The 21,666-nt window shown below is 45.3% G+C and overlaps 1 protein-coding gene across 1 annotated transcript; it reads left to right on the top strand.

Annotated features, from left to right (window-relative positions):
- Positions 1-19,257: 19,257 nt before the first annotated feature.
- On the top strand, positions 19,258-20,902 carry LOC147326965 (uncharacterized). Its single transcript, XM_086297348.1, has 3 exons — positions 19,258-19,940; positions 20,020-20,285; positions 20,796-20,902. The coding sequence occupies exons 1-3, from the start codon at positions 19,267-19,269 to the stop codon at positions 20,900-20,902; spliced, it is 1,047 nt and encodes a 348-aa protein (XP_086153474.1). The 5' UTR covers positions 19,258-19,266.
- The last annotated feature ends 764 nt before the right edge of the window (positions 20,903-21,666 follow it).

Here is a 21,666-nt window from a genome sequence, read left to right as displayed (position 1 = left end):
AGTTAATAATCTAGAAATTAATATTGTCTGTATGGACTCCCCCCCCCCCCAAAGAAAGTGCACATGTAAAACTGCGGTGTTAAGCGATGCGGTTGAAAAATTTGAGTGCGCCTAACTTTTGTGCCGGTGCGCCTAAATTTTTAAAGTTAGGCGTACCGGTGCGCCCATGTCAAAAAGTTAGTCTAGAGCCCTGTATATACACACACACACACACACACACATATATAAATACAGAGACATATATAAATAAAATATACGAAGGGGATAAATAGAATAAATAGGAATAAAAATAAAAATACAAGTGAATTGCACATTTCAATTATGGAGTCTATTGCACCGTTGACTATTAACAAAAGTATTGCATTAAAGTTTCGCGAACACCCCCTTCGGTGAGGACCTCGGGCTCTCCATTGCTCCTCGTCCTCCTTGCTCCTTCTCTACCGTTGTCATGCACCTCGCTAGTGAAAGAGAAGCTGTTTGGCTTTCCTACTATGCAAACACCGCCCTCCAATTGGATCTCGGGCTCTGCATTGCTTCTCGTACTCCTTGTTCCCTCTACATCGTTCTCAAGTGACTCACTAGTGAAAGCGCAGCTGTCTGGCCTGCCTATTACGCGAACACCGCCCTCCATTTATGCTCCTCGCTAGTGTATGCTTAGGTCTGTGGAGGGCCAGTTTCGCGAACACTCCTTCGGTGAGGACCTCGGGCTCTCCATTGCTCCTTGTCCTCCTTGCTTCTTCTCTACCGTTGTCATGCGCCTCGCTAGTGAAAGAGAAGCTGTTTGGCCTTCCTATTACGCGAACACCACCCTGCGTTTGGACTGCAGACACTCCTTGCCTCCTCCTGGGGCTCTCCATGCCCCTCGTCCTTCATGCTCCCTCGCCTTCGTTCTCATCTGCCTCGCTAGTGAAAGACCAGCTATGTGGCCTGCCTATTACGCGAACACCGCCCTGCGTTTGGACTGCAGACACTCCTTGCCTCCTCCTCATCCTTCCTCCCTCTACATTGTTCTCAAGAGCCTCGCTAGCGTACGCTTAGGTCTGCGGAGGGCGGGTTACCTGAACACAGCCTTCCGTTTAGACCTCGGACCCTCAGTGTCTCCTCATCCTCCTTTCCCTTTTTTAAAACATTTTCCTCGCTCTCACGCGCCTCGCTGGCGAGCCCTTAGCTTTGGGGAGGGTGGGTTTCGCGAACACCACCGTCTGTGAGGAACCCAGTACCTCCTACACACACACACACACACACACACACACAGGAGGCAGTGAGGAGTAGAAGGAGGTTGTTGCTACGCCTGCGTCGCGAAACCAGGGCTCATTGTGTTTGCGCCCGGAGCAGCTACGGGCGAAACACATGGGACAACCGACCAGTTTGGGGCCATGGTTTATTCAACGTGTATTTTCAGTGTGGTTTAACTTGCTAATCTGATCTGAAATACTTTCCTTGAATATGCCTTAATTTCACCTCTTTTTTCTTTCTTCTTTTCTTAGCTTACTGAAAATGTTGGTGACCAAAGGCCGGATCCAGGGATGTGTGCTGCTTGTGCTACTGGCGTTATGTGGGCAAACTGCTCGCTGTCAACATCGATACGAAGGTAAAGTGCAATCCCAGGGTTGTGTGCTGCTTGTGGTACTCGCTTTATGTGGACAAACTGCTTGCTGTCAACATCGATACAAAGATAACAAAAGAAAAGCCTAGTGTAACGTAGTGTTTTATGGGTTTTTATTTCTGGAATGATTCAAACGTTACTATCATTTCCCCAACCCCGCAGGCTCTGTGACCCGTGAAGAACTGAGACTCCTTCTGGTCGCTAAAACAGGATCGGGAAAGAATGCATCCAGAAACACCATCCTGGGTGATGCGAACGCTTTCAAAGAAGACGTTTCGCCTGAGTCTGTCACCGACAGCTGTCTCAGAAAAGAGGCAGAGGGCGACGACGGAAGAAATATCGCTGTGATCGACACTCTGGGGCTGTCTTTTGGATGAAATAGATGAAATGGAGGATTTCAATGGAGGAAACCACTACACCGACGAGATGTATAAGGCAGCCCAGAAGAAACTCGAAGGAGAAAGGCTGAAGAGGAGAAAGGAGGAAGAACAAAGAAAAAGGGAAGAAGAGGAGAGGATCGAATTGAAGGAGTGGTGTAAATTCTTCCGCCTCGCTTCCCTGGGATTATTTGGCACAGGAGCGTACTTTACATCTTATGTTCTCATGGGGCTCGGTGGAGCCCTTGGATATTCTCAGTTAAAGACGCCGAGCTTGACGGTTGGGCGTCTTCTTTACTCGTTGATACTGTGAAAACTGCGTAGGTGTATCACCTACTCGACCTAGTGATCAACGAGTACCGCACCGAAGCATGCAACGGGTGCAAGACCAATCACCCCAGCCAGAGACAACATGAGTGTCTGCGAGTCTTGGTGTCAGGGTCAGCTCACCTGTCAGCTCACCTGTGGGCTTCTGCCCTTGGTCCACGCACCTGGTCGCCATCACGCACCTGTGGCTCGTTACGAGAGTGTTCCAGCTCCTTTACAAGACGGCAGCTGTGTTTCTCGTCGCTGGACCGTTGCCGACCCGCATTCCCTGGACCAACCCCTGAGTTTCCTGACTGATTGAGTGTGCGAGGAGTGGAGTACGTCATCGTGTTTTCTGTGGAGTGTGGAGAGGAGCGTGAAGAGTGGACGGAGTGCGTGTGGACTTTCAGCGTCTTTTCCGTGTGTTTCCCCGGACCCCGGAGCCCGGGGTCCACACACAAACAGAAACACACAAACTTCCCCCTCACCTCTGTAAATAGATCACCTGTAATAAAGATTCTTGTGTTTCCCAACTAAGAGCCTGCGCGTGTGTCCGTTCCATCCCGCTGTGACACTTGGAGGATGACTTTTACGCTGAACATTATTACAGCATCAGGAAAAGACTCCTCACGCCGTGTTTCATTCCTTCCATTCAACGTCTCCTGATCATGTATTCACAGCCACCGAAGGCGCTGTACAGCACCGAGCACCTGAAACACGGACAGTTTGTCAGGCCCATCTTATCTTAATGACCTTGTAGTACCATATCACCCTATTAGAGCACTTCGCTCTCGCTCTGCAGGCCTACTTGTTGTTCCTAGAGTATTTAAAAGTAGAATGGGAGGCAGAGCCTTCAGTTTTCAGGCCCCTCTTCTGTGGAACCAGCTTCCAGTTTGGATTCAGGAGACAGACACTATCTCTACTTTCAAGATTAGGCTTCAAACTTTCCTTTTTGCTAAAGCATATAGTTAGGGCTGGACCAGGTGACCCTGAATTGTCCCTTAGTTATGCTGCAATAGACGTAGGCTGCCGGGGGATTCCCATGATGCATTGAGTTTTTCCTTTCCAGTCACCTTTCTCACTAACTATGTATTAACAGACCTCTCTGCATTGAATCATATCTGTTATTAATCTCTGTCTCTCTTCCACAGCATGTCTTTTATCCTGTCTTCCTTCTCTCACCCCAACCAATCACAGCAGATGGCCGCCCCTCCCTGAGCCTGGTTCTGCCAGAGGTTTCTACCTGTTAAAAGGGAGTTTTTCCTTCCCACTGTCACCAAAGTGCTTGCTCACAGGGGGTCATATGATTGTTGGGTTTTTCTCTGTATCTATGAAGCGCCTTGAGGCGACTTATGTTGTGATTTGGCACTATATAAATAAAATTGAATTGAATTGAATTTGTTGATACTGTAATCAAAAATACAGCCCCGGGGGGGGGGGGGGGGCATTTTAAAAATGCACCCTCCCTATTGCGCATGTCCCTAAAAGGTATGGCCTCCCAGATTGCCTCAGTTGTATCGTGAGTGTAATTTCAAATAAAATAAAATAAAACTCAGAAGCGTCTGTGTGTTGTATTCTTCTTTTTCTTCTTCTTCATCTTCATCTTCTTCTTCTTATTATTATTATCATTATTATCATTATTGTGATTATGCTTCATTTTCATGTACTGGGGTATCAATGACCCCCCACGCTGCCGCAGCGGCTTCTGTGCGTGGCCCCCAAGTGCTACGTTTTCTTTCCCGATCCCCTGACGAACCCATTAGAATCGCTCTGGGGCACTCTTCGACCCCAAATGATCGTTCTTTTTTTTCATTTTCATTCACCTGTCTCTACTGAGGGTGGGGTACTTTGGGACCCCGGGGTCTGGGGCTGCCCCGAAGGGGAACACAAGGGTTAAAACACCTGAGACAGGGACTATCAGGGTTCCTGCAAAAGAAACAGGAAGCACAGTGACATTGTCACTGCCCCACAGCTTATGCTGACGGTGATGCTGACAGTTTTTATAACCAGTCAAAATGATATCAGCACACTCACACAAAAACTGCAATTAAATGAGCAGGCACCTTCTCCAAAGGTTAACTGGTTGAGAAGGTCTCATGTTGGGAGGGTGGGTCAATAAAGAGGAGCCAAAATTACCAGCAGGATTACAGTGGAACAGGGAGAAATTTAAATATTTGGGTGTCTTTTAGAGAAGTAACGACTTTAAGGGTAAAAATTGGGAGGGTGTTGCTGAAAAAAAGAAGTGCTGTCAACTTGGCCGCTTGGCTGATGTTGTTGAACCTCCAGACACACTTATCATGGAGGTACAAAAAAGACTGGTTAATTTCTTCTGGGGAGGATTTCACTGGACCAGGTTTGCTGTGCTGTTTCTAACTGTGTCAGAGGAGGGTCAGTTTGATTGACCTTCGTACACGGGCGTAGTTTTGGCATTGGTGGGGACGGATGATTCAACCACCGAACCCTGCCCTGTTTCTTTTTCTTTTTTTTCATTTTGTCTTTACTTCGTGATAAAAAAGGAGAAATATACTTGCCTACATATGCTATTCTACATGCTTTTAAACCATTTAAAATCACAATTCATAGTTTTATATGTGAATTATATAATGTTAAATTACTATTAAACAAATGACTAAGTATTTTAGACTTTAGTTTACTTCAGCCATATTCCATATAAATCAGGTATCATACAAAAAGAAAAATAGCTTCAAATACAGTCATGACAATAAAAGAATATGACACAAGTGCACCGATGACGTCACTGTCTCCAAGATCATCATCTCACGACCCAACCAGAAACCGTGGATTACTGCGGAAGTGCGTGCACTTCTAAGGACCCGAGACTCTGCCTTCAAAGAGGGAGATAAGGTGGCGCTTAGAAGAGCGAGGGCTGAACTTTCTCGGGCCATCAGAGAGGCGAAGCGCGCACACGCCCAGAGAATCCACAACCACTTCAAGGACAGCGGCGACACACGACGCATGTGGCAGGGCTTACAAGCCATCGCTAACTACAGGACGACACCACCTGCCTGTGACAGTGACGGCTCCCTCCCAGATGTGCTTAACAACTTCTATGCTCGGTTCGACAGGCAGAACGACGTGGCGGCGAGGAAGACCACCCCTCCTCCGAACGACCAGGTCCTGTGTCTCACTACAGCTGAGGTGAGGAAAACTCTACGCAGAGTCAATCCACGTAAAGCTGCTGGACCAGACAACATCCCAGGCAGAGTGCTCAGAGAATGTGCTGATCAGCTGGCAAATGTTCTCACCGACATCTTCAACATCTCTCTGAGCAGTGCCGTTGTCCCCACGTGCTTCAAGGCCACCACCATCGTCCCCGTGCCCAAGAAGTCTTCTGTGTCCTGTCTCAATGACTACCGCCCTATCGCACTTACACCCACCATCATGAAGTGCTTCGAACGGCTCGTCATGAGACACATCAAGACCCTGCTGCCCCCCTCATTGGACCCAATGCAATTTGCATACCGCCATAACCGCTCAACGGACGACGCCATCTCCACTGCACTCCATCTTGCCCTGACACACTTGGACAAGAAGGACTCACACGTCCGAATGCTGTACATAGATTTCAGCTCAGCATTTAACACGATCATCCCCCAACAACTGATCGGAAAGCTGAGCCTGTTAGGCCTGAATACCTCCCTCTGCAACTGGATCCTGGACTTTCTGACCGGAAGGCCTCAGTCAGTACGGATCGGGAACTGCACCTCCAGCACCACCACACTGAGCACTGGGGCCCCACAAGGCTGTGTGCTCAGTCCTCTGCTGTTCACACTGCTGACTCATGACTGTGTAGCAACACACAGTTCAAATCACATCATTAAATTCGCTGATGACACGACCGTGGTGGGTCTCATTAGCAAGAACGACGAGTCAGCGTACAGAGAGGAAGTGCAGAGACTAACGGACTGGTGTAAGGACAACAACCTGTCTCTGAATGTTGACAAGACAAAAGAGATGGTTGTTGACTTTAGGAGGACACGAAGCGACCACTCACCGCTGAGCATCAACGGCTCCTCTGTGGAGATCGTTGACAGCACCAAATTCCTGGGCGTACACCTGGAGAAGGACCTCGGCTGGTCCCTCAACACCAGCTCCCTGCACAAGAAAGCCCAACAGCGTCTCTTCTTTCTGAGAAGACTGAGAAAGGCCCGGCTTCCACCACCGATCCTGACCACCTTCTATAGAGGAACTATTGAGAGCATCCTGAGCGGCTGCATCACTGTCTGGTTTGGGAGCTGTGCCATATCAGACCGCAAGACCCTACAGCGGATAGTGGGAACAGCAGAGAAGATCATCGGGGTCTCTCTACCCTCTATTGAGGACATCTACACCACACGCTGCATTCGCAAAGCCACCAGCATTGTGGCTGATCGGACACACCCCTCTCACACACTCTTTACACTCCTGCCATCTGGAAAAAGGTACCGAAGCATTCGGGCACGCACATCCAGACTGTGCAACAGCTTTTTTCCACAAGCCATCCGTCTCCTCAGCAAAAAGGGACTGACTGATAAACACGCACACACACACATACACTAACATTATCACTCAGCTTAACTCAAATACCTCAAAACATTGAGACTGGACTGACTAACCAACACAAGCGCAAACACACTGACCTACACCACCAAACCATCGCACACACCAACCTGTAAATGCTCTTTTGCACAATATTATTACTAGATATATTATATATTATTTTTTTTTTTTTTTTTTTTTGCACTAACTTGTCTTGTAGCACCTTGGTTCCTAGAGGAACGTTGTTTCGCCTCACTGTGTATTTTTAAACTGTATATGGTTGAAGTGACAATAAAGTTGAACTTGAACTTGAACTTGAACTTGAACTTTAAGGACTTAACAACATTACTTCTACTATCCTTTATTTAAAATGTATTTAGTGCAATAATAATAATAATAATGATAATAAAAGTAAGAACATATTTTGTGTACATCTGCAAAAAACAGTTGGATTCAAACAAAACAAGGTCAAAGGTCTAGCAAGAATTGGGTTGTTTATCCATTTGCTTACAGTATTTCATATTACACAGTATCTCACTATAATGTAGCAGTCACTTGACTTTGAAATTATCTGTCAGTGATACAGTAAACACTTCTTTCTTTCTTCTTTTGGAAATAGGCTCATTCTCCAGCTCCCTCAGAGTTACAAATACAGCGTCTTCTTTCTAGATCCATACGTTAATAGGACTCTGGAGCGTGATCTTACGGGATGGGGCGTGGCCAGGATTTTTGGTCGAGGCACCATATACGAGGGCCAAACAAATGCTTGCTGTGTGGTTGGTTGTAATGTTAGATTGCACTACCGGCAAAGGAATAAGCTTGAAAATGGGCTCTCTTTTCATTGTTTCCTCACCTGGAAGCATCATGAGGGAGCTTATGTGTTGGATGTTACCAAAAGAAGCCGTCTAGCCTGGATAGCAGCTGCGAGACGAGCTGATATCCAGTTCTCTACCATCCCCAGATATCTGTTGGTGTGCTACAGTATTTTCATTCTGATAAGTCCTAAATAAGTTCATATTACTCTTTATAACCTATTAGTTTTATTTTCAATTCGCTCTGAGGTCACAGCAAATTAGAACAAACATCCTAACGAGTGATTTTGTAGATAAACATTCTATTTATAGAGTTGCTAATTATTTGGCATTTCTGCAGCAAACCAGCCTATGAAATGGATGAAACAAATCCTGCTTCAAACTACATGCTACATACCACCATACCAATCAGATTACTTCTTCCATGTCAGGGTGAAGAGGTGAGCCTTCTGGATAAGATGGTGAAGGTTTGCTGTGTTTTGGTGAACATGTGCCCCAGTGTGGTAGTAAAACCAGGGAAAAATACTCTTGTTACATACTCTTAAAAGTCTTGTGCTGTATATGTAGTGATAAGTTTTCTTTTTTTTTTTTTTTTTTTTTTGCCTGTCCCGTTTGGCTCTTTTGCATCAGAATTGTTGTCTAAAGGCAAAGAAAGATGCCCAACGGATTTACTTTACCAAATTGACCATCCCAGCCTTGCCGTAATGGTCCATTTGATTCACCTTTTATTGTTTATTTTATTTTCACTTACTGAATACGGGACAGACTTGACTGGGGGAAAGAAGGGGAGAAAGAAAGAGGGAAAGAGAAACAGCTGAGAAGAGGGACGGGGGAGAAGGGCAAAAAACAAAAACCAACAGAATGAGCAGGAAAAAAAAAAGAAATAAAAAATGCATTTATCAATCACCTGGATCACCTGCTGAGAAAGAAAAAAGAAAACAAGCAGAAGAGAACAAGAGTAATACAATAAACAACATCACAATGATATATGGGGATATGACAGTAAATACTAAATATTAAACATTATTGTGCAGCACATAAGATCAACAGAACAGTGTGCTTTGAGGTAGGAGCCAAAAAGGGTGTAGTTTGTGGGTGTGATCGTGTGTACACCTGTGAGCATGGACGCGCTTGTTTTTTTAAAAGGTTCCTTCATGTAATGATCTGCTAGAGGGTGTGGGGGGGCCACAGCCCCGTCCTCCAGGGCATGAAGCAGGTATGGAGGAGATCAAAACTCCAGACATCCAGAGGCCCCCAGAACACAAGAGACCAAGGAAGACCAACAGAGGGGCAGCCGCGCCACTGTCCCAGAAAGAGCTGAGGAGAGTCCCAGATGAGGGCTCACTCAGCAGCCGCGGAGCAGAAGCCAGGGGGAGTTGCAGTGACGCGCCCGTGAGCTCCGCCGGCAGCCAGCCGTGCCTGAGTGACCGAGCCCCAGGCCGAGAGGCCGGGGGCACCCCACCTCCGAAGTGGCCCGAGCGAGCCCCAGGCTCCAGGCCCCGAAAAGCGGCCGCCAAGGAGTGAGCCGGTGTGTACCTGGACGCCCATCCCCGGACACAAAGAACCACCAACGCACCGACACTTAAAAGTCTTGTGCTGTATATGTAGTGATAAGTTTTCAAAAGAGACAGTGAATTGCAGAATGCTAGTAGTGGGTGATATTATTTAAATGCTGCCATGATTTTATGTGAACATTTTGTCATTTGTAAACTATACATGACATTGATTCTACATTGTAACTGATGTGATGTTCAAAAAATTGGTTTTAATTAAAAATAGGAGAACATTTGTTAGTTTCTTTATTCAACTTTTGAACAGTGTTACTTAGTAAGTACATATTTAGTAAATGCAAATTACATTGCAATGCACTTCAGGCACAAAGGTAGACCCATTAATAAAACATTATGGTTGTTCAGAACAGAACTATGCTTGGAGAAATACTTTCCCATCAGTTCAGACAACTCCTCCACAGTAGCAGGTGGGATTTCTGTTTTGAGGACAGCTTCTTTTACCTTTCACTACGGATGGTCTTATGTTTTGATTGAGAGCCTTTTTTTGGGCAGCTGAAGAGGAGAAATCTATCTTATGGCCAACCTCTGGCTGTATTTTTGTCATATTACCCAGCAAAACCCAGTATGCAGGTTCATCTGTAACAGTCCTTGTACCACAGATCCGCACTGTTGCTTCTACTTTAAACAGAAGAGCAGTGCCATGGCTGCAGGTCTCCACGACTCGGGCCATGCAGGTGCAGCGGGCGGCTTCAACCTTCCCTGTGATGCTCACAATGACCCATGGCTGCAATGCTGGTTCATTCAGTCTTTGAGAGTGCAGGACCTGAAACACACACACAAAGTTCATTTAAAGACAAGAACTATGAGCCAAGGCCATGTATAGGAATTTCTTTTATTTATGTATTAATCACATTATTTTATTGTATGATACCTTGGTGCCACTGGATTTAAACATGTTCCACACCCATACAGTAAGACAAATGGTGGGGGTGTAGTAAGGAAGTTGGGGGAAGCAGACAACTCCACAGGAAGAGTCTTTTGTGTCTTCGAGGACTCTGGGAGGTAGCAAGGGAGTGTGAAACAGCTGTGTACTGCCTTTTGTTCCTGGAGAAGGTATTTAATTAAACTCCCATAGAGCAGCCATTTGGCTTTTCTACCTTTAAAACCCGGAGAGCAGCCAAATGTAACCCCCCGCAAGATGACAATTGCAATAAATGCCATTAGTTCAGGGAGGTCCATGAACCAATGAACATGCTCCGTGCACCACTCAGCAGGCCATTTGTAAATATGTGTACAAATGGTTGGTTTTTTGTACTGTTTTTATCAATAAATCTCAGCAACAAAGGACATACACCCACGTGTGTTGATTTCTCCCTAAGATGGCAAACTGAAACACTCCAAGTTGGTGACTTTTGGAGATTTATTTCCCTGGATGATTGAGAATGCATCAAGATGAAACACAAAAGGAAGTGCACAGCTTTTAGCAGCTCCCCCACGCCCTCAATCACACACCCCCACTCCCCTCCCTCCAGAATTCCCAGGTAACAACCTAATTTACATATGAATGACTAGCCAATTTAGCTTCCACTTGGCTGAAGCTAAAGCTTAGCTAAAAGCCTACCAGCCATTTGGCTGCTCTCCGGGTTTTAAAGGTAGAAAGGTAGAAGCCTGGGGGTGCTACTGTTAACTGAGAGCCATGTTGGGCTCAGACTCTGCTGACCGTCTGTCCCGCGGTCATGCATGGACTTCATCAAGCTTGGTTGTCTGTTCTTTGTGTGTTTGATTAAAGAACGTTAGCTACCGCTCACCGCTCGTCTGCAGGCTTTATTATTATTTATTATTATTATTATTTATTGTGTGAATGTGAGAGTGAATGAATAGTGGCATTGTAAAGCGCTTTGGGTGCCTTGAAAAGCGCTATATAAAACCAATCCATTATTATTATTATTAACAGCCGACACTGTTAGGTTTTGTATAGGGCTTTGGAGCGTGATGTCACGGGGGTGGGCGTGGAAAGGATTTTGGCCCGATCCGCCATTTTGGGGGTCTAAGTAAGGAGCGAAAGCATAGCCATGGTTCGTACTTGCTGTGTGGTCGGCTGCAATGTTCCATCTTACGACCGGCACGGGAATACGTTTGGATTGTCTTTTTATGCTTTCCCAACCTGGAAGCAACATGAAGGAGCTCATGTATCGGATATTACCAAACGAAGGCGTCTAGCCTGGATAGCAGCCGTGAGACGAACTGATATCAAGTTCTGTTACGTCTCCAGATATCAGTTGGTGTGCTCAAGACATTTTCATTCCGGTAAGTTCTAAATATGTTCACATCACACTTTATAGCTGAATAATATCATCGTCGGTGGTCTCGGAAGTTATAGAAATTGCAATCAAACATCGAATGGAGTGACTTGATTGGTTGATGTAAAGACAATAAATGAAATGAGACAGGGAGGACACAAATTGGCGTTAATAATTTGCCCGATTATCAAAGTGTTAATTGGCATGTACTTTACAATTATGGGCATATAATATGATAACGATATTTTAGCAGTTCAATGATAAATGTATAACATTAATTATGGTGGGGGGTGGAAAATGGCTATTTCACTCGATGCACTCCAGCTGACTTACTTTGACGACGTACTCAGAGTTTGGCGGCTGGAAAATAGCCAAATCTTGCACCCAGCCATTTGTAAATTGGATGTGCGCCTCCAGTGACTTGTAATTACGAAACTGGTTCACTGTGTAAGCGCTTACTCCACAAACAAGATACGTGAAGATATCGGGGTAGGACAGTGGCGGTAAGTCGTCTGGGTCTTTACTCCACTGCCGTATTTCATATGGGTCCAGATTTGCGATGCACTCTATTTTTTTTCAAGTACCGCTGCTTCGCCTCTGGACGCAATCGGTCTCTATACCGTCCATTTCCTTTTGAGCTGCTTTTAAGCGTGTTTCTTGTCGTCGTCGTTCCAACACAGTGTGTTTGTTTTGATTCGTAGACCCCGAAAATGGAGCTGCGCTCCCACAATGCATTGCGACGTGACGTCAACTCCAAAGCCCTATTGTTGATTGTCATTTATGCTTAGAAATATTTAACCATATATGCTTAGAGGTGCACAATCGATTGTGTAGTGATAGGATGTGTGATCTTTGGCAGGCTGCAAAGGCTTGGTGTGTATTCCACACTGGAGTGCACACCTACATCCTGGGAGCATGCGAAGAGGTCGTGCCTTGTTTTATTGTTTTGTGGTAGGATAAACGTGGCTATGTCTGTTTTAGGCTAAGTGCCTTTTGTTTAGATGAACTGTTTGACTTCCAGACCAGCAGGTTTAGGGAAGTCATTTATGGGGTCACACTCTGACCCCCCCCCCCCCCACACACACACACACACATACAGTATTCTTTGTTCACATGTATACCTATGTAAGATGCCATATGTTAATGACCCTATGCATATTCATGTAACCACAATAAAAGGAGGACGGAGGTCAAGTGGTGGAACGACACTTGGCTCCAGGCAGGTCTCCCTCATGCATGAGTAACAAGAAGAACTTTGCTTACTTCGTGTCTTGCTTGCTGTGTAATTATATTGCCTTCAACGTTCCAGCGAATAGGTTCAAGCTACAAACCTATCAGACACAAATGTGTTTTATCTACTTTAAAGAACTTTAACATTTAAACCTATTTTCTTCACATTCCAGCACATAAAATAAAATAGGTTTTTGTGTTTACTAGTGATGGTAAATTTGATTCTTTTTACTGAATCGAGTGTTAATGAGTCACTCACCAAAGTGAATCGGTTTTTTGAGTCATTTGATTCACTGAGTCAGTTGACCAGAGAGTGCAAAAATTTTACATTTTCACTCAAACTTAATTTGTTTCCCTTTTCATGTAAATCCGACTGCTAAGATGAATGATTAAAAAAACAAACAAAAAAAAACCTATTTTATAAAGAAAAAAGAGCAAAAACATTTCTAAAATTAAGCAATTTCCTATCAAAATTGCTTAATAAACATTTATTTTGTTTATTTGTATTTTATTAGTATTTTCCTTAAGTGTGTCAAATATATATTTTCTCATCTAAATGTCCACTGCGCTGTGAGCCAGGGGGCGGTAATGCGCCTTAACATTGGTTGCCAACCAAGAAGAAGAAGAAGCTGTGAGCCAGGACGGAGGGGGTGAGTGACTGATTCGTTCGCTCGCTCTATGATTCAGCACAGGAGGGAGGGGGTGAGTGACTGATTCGTTCGCTCGCTCTATGATTCAGCACAGGAGGGAGGGGGTGAGTGAGTGATTCGTTCGCTCGCTCTATGATTCAGCACAGGAGTTAGGGGGTGAGTGAGTGAGTGATTCGTTCGCTTGCTCTTTGATTCAGCACAGGAGGGAGGGGGTGAGTGAGTGATTCGTTTGCTCGCTCGCTCTATGATTCAGCACAGGAGTTAGGGGGTGAGTGAGTGAGTGATTCGTTCGCTTGCTCTTTGATTCAGCACAGGAGGGAGGGGGTGAGCGAGTCCTGAGTGATTCGCTTATGCTTACGATTCAGCACAGGAAGCGAGGGGGTGAGTAGCTCAAATGTGTTGTTAGCATGTTAGCAGCGCGATGCTACTCTGAACCGAGGAGCTATTTTCTTGATGTGAGCTTCTACTCAGGGTTTTTTCTTCCAGTTCAGAGCAGAAATGCTTTTGTTACGAAACTGGCTGTTGTTTTTCCCCCCACAATTTTAATTAGGAGCTAGATATATTTCTACTAATGGAATTAATTTGCTAACAGCAACAGGGATGAGTCAGTGAGTCAGTTGGGCTTGTGAATCATGATTCACGAGTCAGTAAAGTGATTCTCGAGTATTGAACGATTCGTTCACGAATCAAACATCACTAGTGTTTACACTCAGTCTTTCAAATAGATGCAAGTAAAACACAGCAGAAAATAAATGAAATCAAAGACTCGCGGTCCTGTTGCTCTATTTTCACCTGTATAGCAGGAGTGGGGCAGGCGGAGGTTTACCCTGGTGCGGGTGTGCCACAGTGGTCAGTGGATGAATCCCCAGGTTTGTCTGTGAATTTCCCAATACGTCGTAGTGTATTCGGTGCTTGCTCGGAAGTTACAGGGTTTTTTGCTGTAAAAAGGGTTTTTTTCTTTTTACAGAATTAAAATCAAAGTAAGGTCAGTACTTCCACGCTTTACAGGGAGTGCAGAATTATTAGGCAAGTTGTATTTTTGAGGAATAATTTTATTATTGAACAACAACCATGTTCCCAATGAACCCAAAAAACTCATTAATATCAAAGCTGAATGTTTTTGGAAGTAGTTTTTAGTTTGTTTTTAGCTTTAGCTATTTTAGAGGGATATCTGTGTGTGCAGGTGACTATTACTGTGCATAATTATTAGGCAACTTAACAAAAAACAAATACATACCCATTTCAATTATTTATTTTTACCAGTGACACCAATATAACATCTCCACATTCACAAATATACATTTCTGACATTCAAAAACAAAACAAAAACAAATCAGCGACCAATATAGCCACCTTTCTTTGCAAGGACACTCAAAAGCCTGCCATCCATGGATTCTGTCAGTGTTTTGATCTGTTCACCATCAACATTGCGTGCAGCAGCAACCACAGCCTCCCAGACACTGTTCAGAGAGGTGTACTGTTTTCCCTCCTTGTAAATCTCACATTTGATGATGGACCACAGGTTCTCAATGGGGTTCAGATCAGGTGAACAAGGAGGCCATGTCATTAGTTTTTCTTCTTTTATACCCTTTCTTGCCAGCCACGCTGTGGAGTACTTGGACGCGTGTGATGGAGCATTGTCCTGCATGAAAATCATGTTTTTCTTGAAGGATGCAGACTTCTTCCTGTACCACTGCTTGAAGAAGGTGTCTTCCAGAAACTGGCAGTAGGACTGGGAGTTGAGCTTGACTCCATCCTCAACCCGAAAAGGCCCCACAAGCTCATCTTTGATGATACCAGCCCAAACCAGTACTCCACCTCCACCTTGCTGGCGTCTGAGTGGGACTGGAGCTCTCTGCCCTTTACCAATCCAGCCACGGGCCCATCCATCTGGCCCATCAAGACTCACTCTCATTTCATCAGTCCATAAAACCTTAGAAAAACCAGTCTTGAGATATTTCTTGGCCCAGTCTTGACGTTTCAGCTTGTGTGTCTTGTTCAGTGGTGGTCGTCTTTCAGCCTTTCTTACCTTGGCCATGTCTCTGAGTATTGCACACCTTGTGCTTTTGGGCACTCCAGTGATGTTGCAGCTCTGAAATATGGCCAAACTGGTGGCAAGTGGCATCTTGGCAGCTGCACGCTTGGCTTTTCTCAGTTCATGGGCAGTTATTTTGCGCCTTGGTTTTTCCACACGCTTCTTGCGACCCTGTTGACTATTTTGAATGAAACGCTTGATTGTTCGATGATCACGCTTCAGAAGCTTTGCAATTTTGAGACTGCTGCATCCCTCTGCAAGATATCTCACTATTTTTGACTTTTCTGAGCCTGTCAAGTCCTTCTTTTGACCCATTTTGCCAAAGGAAAGGACGTTGCCTAATAATTATGCACACCTGATATAGGGTGTTGATGTCATTAGACCACACCCCTTCTCATTACAGAGTTGCACATCACCTAATCCGGTTGTTCAGTGATGACGGGACGAATCCTACTTCCGGGTCTAAAGTAGTCTGCGTTTAATATGGCTTTTGTGTTGTTAACATGTTTAATGTTATGTATTTTCTGATATTTGATCTCAAAAAGCTCCTAAAACAGTCAGTGATCCCTGTTGACCTCCCTCGGCTTTTATTACCGCTAATCATTTATTTAAGCTCAGTTTTTAAAACCTTAGGATGTAACTACAGCCCAGCCCATGCAGCAGTATATGAATGACTAACCTCGTATTATGGATGGATTATCTCAGTTGTTCTCCTGGCTGAAGTTTGGTCCTTTTACAGCATCCTGCCATGCGATTACATTTGTTCCTGACCACCGAGAAAACTCACGTTAACTTTTATCGAGTGGAAAAAAAGTTAGCTTGTTTATATTATGCTAACATAGCTATGTCGCTAGCGGTCACGTAGCAAATCATTATATACCAGCTAGCCCAACTTCAGTAACCCTACAAACGTCACTGCTGTTTAGTTTTCTGTCTTCATTTATGCTGGAAGTGATAGCAGAGCTGTACGTTTTAATTTGTTTCCAAAACCCCACAGTCAGGACATGCTATATTGTATTTAGATAGAAGCTAGCGAGCTAACTCCCTGCTAACCTAACTCCGTTAAATGTCATAAATTCCGTTTTCATGGATGCCTGGATGTTAAACTCAATTGTTACACCTGGTAGAGCAGAACGCTGATCATTTTATTAAAGATGAAAGACTTTAGACAGTTTTTCAACTCTCAGTAATGCCATAGTGATCGTTTGATATATGGACCTGCAGCGGAGTTTAGACCCAGACACGGCTAGTGACGTCAGACTGAACAACCGGATATGCTTAATTGGTAGTAGGCTTTCGAGCCTATACAGCTTGGAGTAAGACAACATGCATGAAGAGGATGATGTGGACAAAATACACATTTGCCTAATAATTCTGCACTCCCTGTAAACACTACACGGCCATACTCTCTCCCGCACTCAATATATTATCCATCGTTGATCTGCACACAGCTGTTGCCACAAACGTCACACTCGCTTACGTCATTGTCATGAGACACTCACAAAAAAATCACGGTTTTAGTAACGCAGCGTGCTTACAGGAAAGTAACGGTAATCTAATTACCGTATTTGCAATCCCTTACTTTACTCATTACTTGAAAAAAGTAATTGGATTACGTGTTACTACGTTCAGGACAATGTCACATCAGTACACTGAACTCACTATGTTATCCCTCTAACAGCCTCCACATGTTCTCACTGTAATTTCCCCTCATGAATGAATTTATGCTTGCACTAATGTGAATGTTCGGAGGGAAATCAAAAGCATTTTACTCGCAGTACTCAAGATTACTTACCTTTGTTTGAATAATGACGTATTCACACCGTGGAGGCTTAAAAAAAAGCCAAATCTTGTACCCAGTCCTTGGTGGATGTGCACCTTCAGAGATTTATAATTGCAAAATTGGGGCACCCTGTATGCGCTGACTCCACAGACAAGGTACGAGAATATATCATTGTAAGTCAATAGCGGTTGGTCTTGAGGGTTAATACACCACTGCTGTATTTCATATGGGTCCACATTTCCAATGCATGCTATTTTTTGCAAGTACCGTCTCTTTGCATCTGGACGCAATCTGTCTCTATAATGTCCTTTTTCTTTTGAGCTGCTTTTTAGAATGGTTCGTAGCAATTTTCCTTCCAACACAGTGTGTTTGTTTTGATTCATGGCCTGCCAATATGGTGCTGCGCTCCCACAATGCATTGCGGCATTACGTCAACTCCAAAAGCCTATGCGTGCAGGAGAGTATGCGCATGCGCATTGCCATGGTGATTTAAAAAAAAAAAAAAAAAAAAAAAAAAAAAAAAATATATATATATATATATATATATATATATATATATATATATATATATATATATATACACACAAATGTGTGTGTGTGTTTCTTTTACAATGTTTAAGTATGTAATGAGAATAAAATTATAAAATGTATGTTTTTTGCTTGATTGATATGCTATATGTATGTTTTAGACATCAAATAAAGATATTTTTTTTCAGCTGTTACATGTGAATGTGTTTGCTTAGATTGAAATATATTAAGGGTAAAAAAAATATATATATATATATATATAAATTTATATATATATTTTTGAATAATTTTAAATAGTTTTAATTTGTATTTTGAAATACAGTGGAACCCCAACTTACGAAATTAATTCGTTCCCGAGGGTCTTTCGTAAATCGAAAATTTTCGTAAGTCGAAGCACCCATCGCGCGTTTTGACTGAGGCGATGCTGAACGATAGCTAGAACAACTAGAACAACAATACGTCTTTCAAGTGGAACAGCGAAGCACAAGTACGGAAGCCAAGGGCTTGTGACATGATTCGGAAGGCATTGTGGGCATTGTAGGCTCAGCCAATCAGAGCCAGCGGATTTCGCTACACGGGCATTTTGCCGTAACACGTGCAAAAATATTGCCGTTCAGTGCCTTCGTAACTTGAATTTTTTGTGAAACGGGGTATTCGTAAGTTGGGGTTCCACAAAAAAAGGCAAAAAATACATGTGCTAAAATACATTTCTTTGAAAAATACTTTCTTATATCCAGGTTCTTCCTTTTTTGCTGCCATCCTACACCCCCCTTCTTTGTAGGTCCTTGCAGCGCAGGATTGCCACTTTTGGAGTTTTTACGTGCTTCGGGGTTTGTATGTGTGTTGGAGTTCGTACGTGTTTTGGAGTTTGTACGTGCTTTGTCTCTAGGGGCGACCACAAATATACTTTTATTTATTCACTCCACATAAAATGTAATAAATAAATCATATAATACAAAAACTGTCAGGGTCCTGGGTCTGAGCGACCAAGGATCCCTGAACAGTTATGGACTTGTTATTGTGATATGTATTTTTAAGTCTATGCTTCTGTTCGGTGTTCCACTTATTGTATGTGTAGGCGTGTGTAGGTATGTGTGCGTATATATTTGTGTGGATGCCAAGCACCTGCAGGCCTGATGGGCGTGGTCCTGCTAGAGGATTGGCCACGCCTGAAGCCACACACACACCTGCTGGTGATCAGGCTCGTCGGGGGAGCTTTTTAGGAGACCGATGGAGCTCCCACTGACTTCATGTCAGTCTTAGCTCAGTTAAAGTCTGTGAGTGTATGCCTACTGGAATACAGTGTCTTTACGGCTGGCTCTGTTATTTTCCCCTCAAGAGGAGCGTGACACATCGGAGGGCAGCAGGCACGGGGTGTGTGTGGACACACGAGAGTGGAGAACACAGAGCACGGACTTTTTGAGAAGACACAACACGGGAGTCACGGGAGAGCATGGAGATTTACTGTTATTGTTTCATTCACCATAAATAAACGCACTGCTTAGACAGAGTACCGCAACTGGGTCCTCCTTTTCCCACATCCCCACGGTTTGCCCTGCCAAAACTGTGACAGAGTGATCCCGCCAAGCATGGACCCAGCGGTCTCTGAGGAGAGGCTCAGGAGGGAGGTAATGGACACCATTTATAAACTGTATGACTTATGGTGGGAGAAGCCCAGGGAAGGGTTTTGTCGCGCTGTAGAAAGTCGGCTGCAGGAGACGTTTTTTAAGTTCCCCTGGCTGGTGGACTCCCTCAACCCAGTTGTCCTGGACTTTCTGCTTTCTATCCTCCGCCACCACTCTCCTACTCAGGCTGCTCACCGGCCTGGACAGCCGGTGGATTTACAGCCTGACGTGCCGGCACCGACATCTACACGGAAACTACGTTTACGCCGCCGGCGCTCCTCGCCGCAGCCGGATTCCCGGACATCTCCAGAGCCGGCTGTGGTGAGTAATAAGGACGATTTTTCGTTTTCCTTACCATCTTTGTCTGTGTCTACAGTGGGTGATGACGTCGCTGACGCTGCTTTTAGCCAGCCGTTAGCTCAGGCAGCGTTACCTCAGTCGGATGTCTCTACACCCCTCGCTGCTCCAACATCTGCAGCTGTGGCGCCTCTGTCGTCTCATCTGCCTGTAGCCACGGCTCAGCCATCTTTTTCGCCACCCGGACCTGCTGAGCCCGAGCCGGAGGAGCCCGTGCTGCTGCCGGAGGAGCTCGGCGATGACCAACCTGGAAGCGTCCAGGCACCAGACTGCCATCGACGGTTGGAAGCCCATGGGCCGCGTCGAGTTCCGAGCCTACGTAGGGCTTCTGATACTCGCCGGTGTGTACACGTCGCGAAGCGATTCCTGTGAGAGCCTGTGGGACGCAGAGAGTGGCAGGTCCGTGTTCAGCGCCACCATGCAGCTCAAGACCTTCCGGGCCTACTCGAGCGCCCTTCAGTTTGACGACCGAGAGACCAGAGACGCCAGGCGTCACGACGACTACGGTAGATACGACAAGCTTGCCCCGGTCAGAGCGGTGTGGGACGAGTGGTGTGGGCGCTTGCCTCTCATGTACCGACCGGGGCCCAAGGTCACCGTGGACGAGAGACTGGTGCCGTTTAGAGGTTTGTGTGATGATGATGATGATGATGGGACATATAGGATGGATCGGTTTTCCTCAATGTATTTTTGGGGGGGCTTTTATTTGGTTTTTCTCCCTGCGTGCTTGTGAAACTGAGTTCTGAACTCTTTCTCTCTCTTGGTGTATGTGTGTCCAACTGTCTGTCTCTGTGTGATGATTGTGATGATAATGATATTGGCACGTATGGGACGGATACTCAGTTTTCCTCAATTCCTCAATGTATTTTTTTGTACTTTTTGTATTTTTGTGGGGGGCGGCTTTTATTTGTTTTTTTGTTCTCCCTGTGTGTTTGTGAAATTTGGACACCTTCTGAACTCTCTCTCGGTTTCTCATCGTCTCACCTACAGGAAGGTGTCCGTTAAAGCAATACATGGCAAGCAAACCGGCCAGGTACGGGATTGAGATTTGGGTCACGTGCGACACCCGGTCCAGCTATGCATGAAAAATTGATGTGTACGCCGACAAGCCCAACAAGCTTGGTCCTCCCAAAAAGAACCTGGTCGCTCGAGTGGTCATGGATCCGGACGCAACATCACTACGTCGGGCCCTCCGGGTCGCCACTGGAGCCGAGCATCAACCCTGACGGCGGTGGCCCCGTGAAACCCTCAATGGTGCTGCATTACAATCAAACCAGGGGAGGTGTTGACAACCTAGACAAGGTCGCGGGGACCTACAGCTGCAGAAGAAAGACTTCTAGATGGTTTTCCACAACATGGTGGACGTGGTGGCCTACAACGTGTTGGTCCTCTGGAGGGAGATCCACCCGGACTGGATGTCAGGCAAACTCAACAAACGAAGGCTGTTTCTCGAGCATCTGGGCAAAGCGCTCAGTCTCCTGACGAGGAGGAACGCGAGGAGGAAGGCGAGAAGGAGAAGCTCTCTCCGCTCTCGATTCCCGCCGCAACAAGCTACAGGAAACCCCAGTCAAGAGGCAGAGGTGCCGTGTCTGTCCCAGGAGCAAGGACGTCAAGACCAAGATCGTTTGCTGTGCCTGCCGCATTCACGTGTGCTCGAGGTGCGACGTCATGTACTACCCCTGCGGCCGGTTTCGCGACAAGACCCCTCTGACAACGACGACGAGCGCCGCGCCCCCCTGGGGTCCAACTGACCCCTCTCTCTCTATCTCTCTCTCAAAACCGAAGATGGTTGAAAAAAGCTACCTATTGACACACTGGCTACGTTCACACTGCAGGCGAAAGCGCATCAAATCCAATTTTTTTGACTCTCATGGTCATGGTCTGACAGTGTGAACGGCACAAATCCAATATTTTCCAATCCGATCTGGGTCACTTTCGTATGTGGTACTGAATCCGATACATATCCGATGTTTTAGAAAGCGACTGCTGTTTGATGGTCATGTTGCA

This window comes from Aulonocara sp. 'chitande type north' Nkhata Bay, linkage group LG6, assembly GCF_057382095.1.
Source record: "Aulonocara sp. 'chitande type north' Nkhata Bay isolate Kocher_YH1m ecotype deep benthic linkage group LG6, A_spYH_male_GT1.1, whole genome shotgun sequence".
In the NCBI taxonomy this organism is placed as follows: domain Eukaryota; kingdom Metazoa; phylum Chordata; class Actinopteri; order Cichliformes; family Cichlidae; genus Aulonocara; species Aulonocara sp. 'chitande type north' Nkhata Bay.
The sequence above is the reverse complement of the archived record's forward strand: the minus strand, read 5'-3'. Positions and strand labels throughout refer to the sequence as shown.

What these genes read in the sequence shown, in the direction of transcription:
- LOC147326965 (XM_086297348.1), top strand. Translation starts at nt 19,267, where the DNA reads ATGGACCCAGCGGTCTCTGAGGAGAGGCTCAGGAGGGAGGTAATGGAC. An exon ending in GCACCAGACTGCCATCGACG is followed by an intron (nt 19,941 to 20,019) that starts GTTGGAAGCCCA and finishes CACGTCGCGAAG; the next exon opens with CGATTCCTGTGAGAGCCTGT. An exon ending in GAGACTGGTGCCGTTTAGAG is followed by an intron (nt 20,286 to 20,795) that starts GTTTGTGTGATG and finishes CCTCCCAAAAAG; the next exon opens with AACCTGGTCGCTCGAGTGGT.